Here is an 11235-nt window from a genome sequence, read left to right as displayed (position 1 = left end):
CCAATTGTCACATTCTAGGTAACATCAGCGGTGAGCTTCAGTGTTTTTCACGTGCGGAGACATATGAGTTAGCACACTAGCTGTATATACCCTGACTGACCTCGCCTTTGGGCTGCTAATGACGATATTCTAATTTCAAACACCGTGACTTGAAAGCAGAGCCGGGCCTGAGTGGCCACTGCACGCGAGCTAACACACCGATAGTGACTGGTCACGTTATAGGCAGTGTGGTACAGCCGGTACAGGAGAGCAGCGATGTCTTCACGTGCGGTGACATATGAGTTAACACGTAAAGAGATCCCAGCTAGTCAAACAAACCTTACATGTACCTACACAAACATTATGCGGCTTCAGAGCAGGGCCCGACTATAACCACCCTACGCACGCACCCACTCCTGATGATTACGTATAATGGCCATCTGACGCGCACGTTCCAGGTAGTGTGGTCAAGACGGTACAGGAGCGCAGCGATGTCTTCACGTGCGGTGACATATGAGTTAACCTGTAAAGAGATCCCAATTAGTTTAACGATCTGCTTTACATGTATGCACACAGATATTACGGCTTCAGAGCAGGTAGTTAGTGTTGTCATGGCATAGTCATAGCACAGGTGGGCACCGACGATGTCTTCACATGTGACAACATTTTTGTTAGCCTGTAAAGAGATCCCAGTTAGTCTCATAAACCTTACATGTACGTACACAGTCATCATGGCTTCAGATCGCTTCAGATCAAGGCCTTTACCATGCGCTCATCTACCATCGAGAATGACAAGTCACGTTCTAGACAGCACAGGTGTGTACTGATGTCTTCACGTGTGATAACATACGTGTTAACGTGGTATACTCCTCACTGCGTAAACACTTCAGAGCGGCGTCTGAGTGGCCTATTACGCGCTAATCACCCAGCCAGCGTGTTGGGTTCTAGTGGTGCGGGGGAGCTCGAGTGAGCACACTGTCCCCAGATTGCCTATAACTATGTACAGTGCGTGCGATACTTGACTGAAGAGTCTGTGAAAAATAAGTCTATCCACGATACAAGGCCCATTATTTTTATTTTTGCAGACAAAAATACAGCAGCACGTGTGCGTCAAACCGCGCAAACAGCGTACTTCAGTAGAATGTTGGCAGTAGAAGCTTTTTTTGGTGTCATTATCTTGTCCTACGAAGCTAGAGTGTTTTGCAACATCTAACAATGCATCTTTGTTGTGTTACGAACCCTACTGGCACCAACAGTTACTAACAGTCTCTCCAGGATTCGCTACACAAAACCTTTTTAGGCGGCAGTAACTTAGTAAATTCATGTTTACCAGCCACAAACATGAAGATGCAGAAATTGAAGACTATGCATTGGTAACCATAACACAGGCTATTTCAGCGATTTCCTGCAATAACATACCAACAATAGTCCCACTTAAACAATCCTTCATGAAAATGTCGCGGCGATGAAAAGATTATTGTGTTATGTTCCCAGACCTAACAGTGCAAATGTATCTGACCTTCCGCTGCCGGTGTCTATATTATTGTGCCCTTTCTTATAATCTGCCATGAGTCTATTTTTATAACGGTACGTTGATCACGATGTCTTCACGCGGTCACCTCATGATCAGCACTGTAACAATAACAAATGACGTAAGATATATATATACTGTTTGAACAGTTAACTTGGCTTGTTACCCAGACGTGCCCTACTGTTGATGTACTAGCAACAAGTGTGTACAGATTCATTTACATCGGCCAAAGGCAGGAAACTGTTCGGTTCTCCGTAACAACAATCCCTATCCCTAAGTCACTCGCCTCCTCAACTCTAACAATGGTAAATAATACCACTATAATTATTTAATTTTACTATATCGTATTTCACTCCCTTTCTCTCTCTCTCCCTCTAAATAAAGAAAGGTAAATAAAAATAAAATAATAATAAGTCGAATGTCTGTCTATGTTTTGATGTTCTGAAGGATCCAAGTGAAGTGCTTATTGCTGTCTAGTCTAGGTTGTTGATGTTTTCAGATACAAGGCGAATAATCTGTCATCCTGTCAGACAGTAGAACCCTAGACATGACCGTCTAGTCTCACTGTTGACAAAATGTTCAGGGGTGATGAAAACCTTGTTGTTTGCAGTATTCCGTAACGAATAGATAGCTTTGGAAATGCCGCGTATAATCTATGTACAATCCTATCTTCCAATTTTGCATTGTTTTAGATTAATAGTGAAACCCATGCGCCAACTTGTTGAAGTGTATTGATGACAAAAACCCCGTGACATCTTGCTATTTCTGAACGCGATGCATTGAAAACTTAGCCGGACAAAAATGTAATTTCATAAATGTCAGAACGCAGACCAATCATTCATCTAAGGCATATCTATAAACAGTAGGCGAACTTATCATGAATAAATGATATGTCTAAAAATCAAGATTTTGTAAAAAAAATTATAAGTTACCCGCCCCCCACCCTCCCCAAGCCTAACCCCCGACTTTCCACACTACCTTGACACTACATATATAGCCCCAATTTACTCTAACACAAATTTTGGCAATTTTCAACATCATTCAAATCGAAGTGCTTGGAAGAGAACGTGAAGAATCCACTTCTGCGAAATGCAGTGATTACCAAATGCTGTGCCCTTATGCAACTACTGGTGCCAACATGCGTTTTATTGACACTTTAGCTTGGCTCAGACACGATAATGGCAATGTAGGAGTAACATGGATTGTGTTACAGTAAAAAAGCTCAGAGTAGCTTACTAAGGCTTCCTGTATGTATGCCAGAGTGTAGAAATGGACTACAGTTGTACGTGCAGAAAGGTCTGCCAGTCGTGATGTAGTACGTACGCCTAAAGTGGTTTCGAAATATATTGCATAAGTTACATCTTTTGTGTATCAGGCAAAGGTATGATTAGCGTCATTTATCTGTCATTAGATTCGGTCCTACATCCGGGAACGTTTTCATCCCCTTCATTGCATTTTCCAAGAACCTTGTCACGACTAAACTTCTCTCATTTCAACGTCCAAAGCCAAATATTTGTGCCTCATTTCTGTTACGATATTGCGGAATTGTCATGTTCTATTCGCAACAGGTTTCAGTGGAAAAATGAAAGATTTTGAAAGGACTGTCAAGAAACAACAAGTCGATAGTTTTGGCCCAAACGGCGCGTTATTTGTTAATGGAGCCGGCTTATGTTGGCTTCTACAGGCTTCGGCAATAACCCAATGATATCCCACTTCAGGCACGCTGCATGGAGTGTGCTCTTCTCATTACCTATGCGCCGTCTCCTAGGTAACGCAGTCATTATGCGCGAGCTCTTTTATACTTATTAATGTATTTTCTAGCCAGCTCATAAAAGGGGCATAGCTTCTGACTTTGGGGCAACACACTTCTCCGAGCTGTTTGCGAGAAGGATGAGCGACTCGGTGAAATATCTCGCCGCCCGCACGGTGTCTTCCCGCCTGCCAGCGGTCGGCGGACAGTCTGACAACGTCTCCTCGGGCGAGGTCGCCACCAGCCCCGAGAACATGATTCCAGTCGACTCGATGGTCTGCGGAGTCCTGCTTTCATTGCTGACACTGTTTATGCTGGCCGTGAACGGACGGGTTATTCTAGCGTTCATTTTGGACAAGAAGCTCCGGTACCCTAGTAACCTACTCGTACTGAATCTGTCGGTGTCGGACTTCTTGTTCGGTCTGCTGTCTCTCCCGTTCCTGACTGTGAACCAGGTGACGGGCCGGTGGGTCTTCGGCCAGACCGCCTGCTCTCTGTGGCAGTTCGTCACCCTGTGGATGAGGTGTGAGTCTGCCTTCACCTTGGCGCTGGTCAGCTTCGACCGCTACCTGATGGTGAAGCGGGCGGCGCAGTACCGCCGGAAGACCCGCCGAACAAGCACGTTTGTCCTGCTAGCGAGCAGCTGGGTGCTGTCCTTGGTGCTGACGGGACCTGCCGTACTCGTGTGGGACGTCCTCCTGGCCAAGGGTGTTGTGTGGGAGGAGAGATGTCTGACAGACTTTGTGTTGGAGGCTCCGGCCTACAACATGTTTCTCCACATCCTGATGTTGCTGGGACCCAGCGCGATCATGACGTTCTGCTACGTACAGGTCGTGCGCGACCTCAAGAAGCGGGCCAAGCGCCGCGCTCTGAACAAGTCGCCGCTGCCGGTCCGAGTCGGGCGGTTTGAAGACAAACATGCGACAAACGAGACACCTGAAGACAAGGAGGACAACACCACAGAGAAGTCTAAGACACCGCCGCCAGCAGTACGGCCTTGTCGGCTGGAAAAGGTGGACGTCTTAGTGACCATCGCCGAGACGAAAGACAAACGCCTGGGAACCTACCCGAGCTTTGTCGTGGCAAAGGCCATAGTGGATAAGAAAGGCAATCCGAAATCTGCCTTGAAACAGCAAAACAAACAAGAGACTGCTGTGGACACAGTGAAAAACTTTGCAGGCCTTCCGTTTCGAAAAAGGACTTTAAGTATGGAGTTTAAAGTGTCTCGGACGGTAGGACTTCTGATATTTGTGTATATCATAACTTGTGCCCCCTTGAGCATAGTGACAGTTGTGATGGGGATTTTTAAAAATTTCGTCACGTCTTCACTGTACAAAATCCTGTTCGTCGTCATGGCAACCAGCGGGGCAGCCAATCCGGTGATCTATGCGTATCGTAGTCCACCAATCAGAGAGCATCTTTTGAGTGTGCCATGTAGAAGACGTGCATATAACAGCACAAAGTAATGGCAAAACCGTAAGAATGTTATTCATTCATTTTCGCATGCACTAACTTTATCATGTTAACAGCACAAAAAAGGCTAAGGCTTAATTGTTTTGGACGTCGTGCTCATTTTCTTAAGTAATTACATTTATGGAATAGTTTTCTTGTTGCTACTACTGGTATTTCAAAATTAATGTTTCCAGAATTGGTAGAAATGTAGACAAACTGTTTGAGGAATAAATATACAAAGATTTATTGTGCTTGTGTTTATTCTTCCATTCCTTATACATATATTTTATTCCGTCATCATGTGAATCCAACACTTAACAGTACATTTCCACAATGTGTAATTACAGGCAAGGTCTTCTATTCCACCATATCTTGGAACAAACCTAAAAATATACCACTCCAGATGGCACAGTCCTCTCAATCTGCCGTCTAGACTAATGCATTTTAGAAAGCAACAGCTTTTCACAAGAAGGCGTGAACTTGCTTTTTCCTAGAATAGTGTTTAATATTAAACTCGATCGAGTCAAGTGCGTCAAACCTCTCACAGCGGGTTACATGGCGATCGCGGAATGAAAGGCTCTTGGCCGGAGTCCCAGCAGCTACAATGTCATTCGGGAAATGAACTTTACACCTATTTCTTTACTCAACTCAGGGAAACATCATCAGTAACGTTACTTAGCTTAGTTCAGGATGGGACGTACAGTTGGACCTTCCACCTTCAGGGAGAGAGATACCCTGAGAACATTTAAATTTAAGAGCCCACGTAGCGATCCATTCCGGTGTTTCAATAGTGTATCAAACATATAAATGTTGTTGTACCCAGCTTTCGCGTAACGTGGAGAACTGCTGTGTTACGGCTAGATACTGTTTGCTGGTTATGCAAACAAAGAATGCGGTTCTTGACCTTTGCAAATACAATTCTGCATCAGTGATAGAGCTTTTCATGGATAGATTTGTCTTTTCTTTCCTCTGTACTGAAATCCATGACTTCAGTGCAGCGTCCTATCACTATAAACCCCACCTTTGCTAATTTACATATCTCTTTTAGGTGTGTCCATTAACATGTTCTTCTAACCTAAAAAGGAAGTCGTGCGGGTAACTCGTTTGATTCATCAATTTGAATCGCACATGTGGAAACAATTAGCTATGTTTCCTGAAGACACGATTGGTCTTATGCACGAGTGATTACCTAGATGTATTATATCAAATAACTGTTATATAAAATCGTGCGTGGCAGATTTTGTGATGAAAGTCAATTATTGTTATATGGTTCCGTTCATTGATACGCAGTCTGCGCCTGGAGTCGTGACAGTTATTTTCACTCTGTTAAACTCGCCTTTCCGGCTGTCGTGATCTTTCTGTTGTTTACAAACTCTGATAGGAAAGGGAAGTGTAGTCACATAGAAGGGCACGTGGCCGTGTCTTGATTGAAATGTGGTATTATTTTGCAAAGATTTGTAATTAGTTCCTGTCATGAACATTTTCCAGCAAAGAGTCTTATTTATCCAACAGCAGGCATTGCCGTTTTTCACCATTTGGAGATTAATTGCACTTGTGTGGTATTATGCATTTCAATACCCTGGCGTCTTATAGCTCTACAATGGTTACAGTCATTTTTCTGAACTGTCAGCCTTTGTTTAATACATCTGTGAAGTAGCATTTACGTTCTAGTACGCCTCGAAGAGTTATCTGAAGTCGACAAGCACATGTAGGTCTTCGGTTGATTTCCAGCCCTCGTGTTATAAAGAACAGGCCGTTAGCGTACCTTAAGTAGCTAATAACCAAGCGGTCGTTAGCCTTATTGTTGTGTTAAACAGTCTTGCAATGAGAGAAGAGAGGGAGGGGGAGGAAAGTCAGACATTCTAACTGTAAGGCATGTGGGCGACTGTGAGCCCCCACACTTGGCTAATTACGCGCGTGTCCCGGTCTCATGTCTGTATCGTGCTGTGTCTTTCCGTTGGCATATGTGGGAAGCTGAGCACATTGCTGAGCACATACCTGTGATGAAGCGCCACCTGGCGGTTTCAGTCTTTCATACAATTTTAGTACTCAGTAGCAACACTGACAGCGCATATGCGTCTTAGAGGCATGCATTGTACATTCCTTTGTTAGGTCTTGCTAACGGTGTGGTACCAATGCTAAAACGCACTATATATGTGCCCTAACGAACTGCAGCACATGCCATTCACACTTTGTAAACAGACATACCCTATCAGTTATCGTACATTTTTTATTTCTCTTCACTTGTGCTAGTCAGTCTAATCTAACAAGAAAAGGTACTTCTTATACTTACAGATAGCATATTTACAGGTACAATGTGCAGTTTTACAGTTTTATCAAGAAAATACTGTGGTAGTAAAACTTTTTTTTTTCAAAATTTTAAACATTTACAAAATGCATCGTAGGAATAGCATTAGCATGACTACATCAAGTTCAGACAAAGTTTTTACCATGATAATGATTGCCCTTTGCTTTTCTACATGGCACACTCAAAAGATGCTCTCTGATTGGTGGACTACGATAAGCATAGATCACCGGATTGGCTGCCCCGCTGGTTGCCATGACAACAAACAGGATTTTGTACAGTGAAGACGTGACGACATTTTTTAAAATCCCCATCACAACTGTGACTATGCTCAAGGGGGCACAAGTTATGATATACACAAATATCAGAAGTCCTACCGTCCGAGACACTTTGTCCTCATTAGTTATAGTCCTTTTTCTGAACAAGAAAGCCGCGAAGATTTTTTCCATGTTTACAGTAGCCTTATGTTGCTCTTGCAGCTTCGGGACGTCTCTCTGACTGTCCGCCGTCTTTGCCACGGCAAAGCTCGGGTAGGCTCCCGGGCGTTTGTCTTTCGTCTCGGCGATGGTCACCAAGACGTCCACCTTCTCCAGACGACAAGGCCGTACTGCTGGTGGAGGTGTCTTAGACTTTTCTGTGGTGTTGTCCTCCTTGTCTTCAGGTGTCTCGTTTGTCGCATGTTTGTCTTCAAACCGCCCGACTCGGACCGGCAGCGGCGACTTGTTCAGAGCGCGGCGCTTGGCCCGCTTCTTGAGGTCGCGCACGACCTGTACGTAGCAGAACGTCATGATCGCGCTGGGTCCCAGCAACATCAGGATGTGGAGAATCATGTTGTAGGCCGGCGCCTCCAACACAAAGTCTGTCAGACATCTCTCCTCCCACACAACACCCTTGGCCAGGAGGACGTCCCACACGAGTACGGCAGGTCCCGTCAGCACCAAGGACAGCACCCAGCTGCTCGCTAGCAGGACAAACGTGCTTGTCCGGCGGGTCTTCCGGCGGTACTGCGCCGCCCGCTTCACCATCAGGTAGCGGTCGAAGCTGACCAGTGCCAAGGTGAAGGCAGACTCACACCTCATCCACAGGGTGACGAACTGCCACAGAGAGCAGGCGGTCTGGCCGAACACCCACCGGCCCGTCACCTGGTTCACAGTCAGGAACGGGAGAGACAGCAAACCGAACAAAAAGTCCGACACCGACAGATTCAGTACGAGTAGGTTACTAGGGTACCGCAGCTTCTTGTCCAAAATAAAAGCTAGAATAACCCGTCCGTTCACGGCCAGCATAAACAGTGTCAACAATGAAAGCAGGACTCCACAGACCATCGAGTCGACTGGGATCATGTTCTCGGGGTTGGTAGCGACCTCGCCAGAGGAGACGTTGTCAGACTGTCCGCTGACCGCTGGCAGCCGGAAAGACGCCGAGCGAGCGGCGAGATATTTCGCCAAGTCACTCATTCTGCTTCCTTCGTACAGAACCTGAGAGCGATATGAGGACTGGACAAGCAGTGATTCCCGTATGAAGATGTAGCATTTAAGTATAAAAGAACTCGCGCATAATGACCACGTTACCCAGGAGACGGCGCATAGGTAATGAGACGAGCACACTCCACGCAGCGTGCCTGAAGTGGGATATCAGCCGTCTGTTGCAGAAGTCTGCAGAGCACAACTTAAGCTGCTCCCATTAACAAATAACCCTCCGCTGAGATCAAAGTAGGACTGGTTTTTACTGACTAGGCTTAAGTTTTACTTTCTTTAGATAAACATCCAGTTACTCCTGGTTATGCAATAACAAATAGCAACAGTCTTTGACTCTTGACTTTGAAAGCAAGCAGAATACATTTTTAACATAGTTCTAATGGATATGGCAAATGGATTGAAAATAATTCCTATTACGTAACGGTTGCGTAGATAGATGCGCTGTAATTGGTATAGTATCCAACACATTTCTTCAAACAGTGCAGTGCTGGGTTTCGATTTGGAGTTTGTCTGATGGTACTCTATAATCTACAAAGCTACATGACATTTCGTTAAGTAATAGGACTATAGAAATACAAGTCAAGGTAAAGCTGTGTAAGCATTTAACTATTATGTAATGTACAATGCACATCGAGTCTCCGTATCACACATCTGCGGGAGATGTTTACCATGTCCTTCAAACGCAGCTGAACTTCACGGTCGTGACTGAAAGTCAGGGCCGCCAGAAGGCGACAGTTTAACTCAGGGGGCAATGTTCGAGGCCGAAGGAAACTTTTCGTGTTTTTCTGTCCAAAAGCACTCGATTGCAGGAAGTGTCTATCGATATCCGTCGTCTGGCTAACATTGTGTGCGGTGTAAAACAAAACATGATGGGAGATAGGACTATATTCTCTAAGTAAATAGAAGCCAATTTCGCATATTTCAAAGATATCCATTAAGATACTGGGAACGGCCAAACGTAGAGGTACAGCCTCTCGCTTCATTAATACTGTACTGATATGTGTTGTTCTATTTTTAATCGCTTCGGCATAAAACATAATGTACTCTCTAGCATCCGTGTATGGAAAGAATTAAAAGGACGCGAAAGGTGCCCTTGCATTTGGCATTTCTAAATACCTGAATACAGCAACCAGCAGACAGAGCAGAGGGCGATACAAATTTAGCCCAGTGATTACCCTGAAGGAATGGAGCTATAGGATGATTTGATTTAATTTACCTGCAAACTGGTAGTGAACGCTGCCAAGAGGCACAAGAGGTCACAGAAGTGCACATGTAGGGTTGCTGGGTGAATGTCAGAGTTATCGCCATTATGCAATTTGCATCTCGGCACGTAGTCAAGGTAAGACTTGGCCAGAAAGGTCACAGAAGTAAGATTATCGTTCAGCGGGAGGTTCGGGATTTCCGCGACATTAGAAAGAATTAACGTCAAACAAGCGGTTTGACAGGTATATGGAGCCTTTCATCCCGGATAGATGTGCGCATCTGTCACCTTTGTTGTCCTAAGATTCGTGTCGTGTTTTGAGTAATGGTAGAGCTAGAGGAGACATTTGAACGCGTTTCTGCAGTAACCATTTGAGCAGGGGTGAGACTTCGGATTTGAGACTGGTCTACTAACACATGTAGTGCCTGGTCCTAACCTTATAGCAGACTAGATAGTGTTGTTCTATTTCTCTGTGTGTATACACTCTCAATTAGCCTCCCAGCATCAATTTGCAAATAAATATGTTATCATTATTCAGTATGCCCTATCATTATTCATTATGCCCATTGCCGAATGCACGCGTGTTTTGGCATCGTGGGCTCCATATAAAAAAAGAGCAGTTCGTTAGCAACAGACTGTATTGTTACGTACTGCAACCGTGCAGGCAGATGTGGAAGGTCGTTTTAATGGGGACCTCTGGGAGGGAAGAGGTCGTTAAGAGCGAAACACCTGCTACAGATACCTCAGGGTAGATTATGTAAACATAATGCTCCCAGGCGTATTCATAGTGCGCTACAGGTCGAATCTATAGAAGTCGTATTGTATCTGTGAGTGCGTTCTTTGCATTGTGCTATTTGGAAAACTCTCTCGGCAGAGAGATGTGTTGAACAGAATTTATAGAAGTCGTATTGTAGCACTGGATGCATTCTTTGAAACCCTGCTACTTGGAAAACTCTCTCGGCAGATCGCAGGTTTCTAAGACTACCTGGGATTACTACAAGGTTTTGAGTCGTACGTCTGTCATCACACGTTAAGACATCGTTGTTACCTGAGCTGTAACACATTGCCCAGAACGTGACATGGCAATCTTCGGGGCTACTTAGAAACTTCTATCCACAGGCCCGTGTTATGAGCAGTGGGTTTCTTAAGTTTGAATCCACGAATTAAAGAGTGGCCATTATGTTGAACGTGGGGTTTTCAAACTTCGATAAAGGCACAAGAAGGAGAAGACTGATCGTCACTTAGGTGGTTTCACCCAGACATCACCCATGTGAAGACATCTGTATCACCGTGAGGCTTGTCCACACTACCCGGCACGTGATGTGTCAATCTCCGTGCGTTAGTGCGTGGGTTGGCGTGCGGAGGCCTTTGACTCTTCCCTCATCCCTCAAAGAAAGTCTGCCTCTCTCACGTGAACACATGTGTGTCACCTGTACAGACTCACCTTAGGCCACACCGTCTTAATTTTATGGATGACATCCGCGCGCGCATTGTTTTTCGCCTGTTTAAAAAAAACGATCTGGCCAGGCTCCAGACCTT

General features: G+C 45.0%; 2 protein-coding genes across 2 annotated transcripts; one reads left to right on the top strand and one right to left on the bottom strand.

The window, feature by feature from the left end:
- Positions 1-3493: 3493 nt before the first annotated feature.
- LOC109470680 (rhodopsin, GQ-coupled-like) lies at positions 3494-4726 on the top strand. Its single transcript, XM_019769710.1, has 2 exons — positions 3494-4185; positions 4453-4726. Exons 1-2 carry the CDS (start codon positions 3515-3517, stop codon positions 4724-4726), a joined length of 945 nt encoding a protein of 314 aa, XP_019625269.1. The 5' UTR covers positions 3494-3514.
- A 2419-nt stretch (positions 4727-7145) lies between these two features.
- Positions 7146-8342, bottom strand: LOC109470588 (rhodopsin, GQ-coupled-like). Its single transcript, XM_019769552.1, has 2 exons — positions 7679-8342; positions 7146-7423 (listed from the first exon to the last, which is right to left on the bottom strand). Exons 1-2 carry the CDS (start codon positions 8340-8342, stop codon positions 7146-7148), a joined length of 942 nt encoding a protein of 313 aa, XP_019625111.1.
- Positions 8343-11235: the final 2893 nt, after the last annotated feature.

This window comes from Branchiostoma belcheri, unplaced genomic scaffold, assembly GCF_001625305.1.
Source record: "Branchiostoma belcheri isolate BF01 breed outbred unplaced genomic scaffold, Haploidv18h27 scaffold23, whole genome shotgun sequence".
Classification (NCBI taxonomy): domain Eukaryota; kingdom Metazoa; phylum Chordata; class Leptocardii; order Amphioxiformes; family Branchiostomatidae; genus Branchiostoma; species Branchiostoma belcheri.
This window is presented reverse-complemented; position numbering and strand designations above follow the sequence as displayed.

Bases quoted from the DNA above. Each gene is read 5' to 3' on its own strand.
- LOC109470680 (XM_019769710.1), top strand. From the start codon at position 3,515: ATGATTCCAGTCGACTCGATGGTCTGCGGAGTCCTGCTTTCATTGCTG. The intron at 4,186-4,452 runs AAACGAGACACC...CCTTCCGTTTCG, and splicing joins TTTGAAGACAAACATGCGAC to AAAAAGGACTTTAAGTATGG.
- LOC109470588 (XM_019769552.1), bottom strand. From the start codon at position 8,342: ATGGTCTGTGGAGTCCTGCTTTCATTGTTGACACTGTTTATGCTGGCC. The intron at 7,424-7,678 runs CTGAAGACAAGG...GAAAAAGGACTA, and splicing joins ACATGCGACAAACGAGACAC to TAACTAATGAGGACAAAGTG.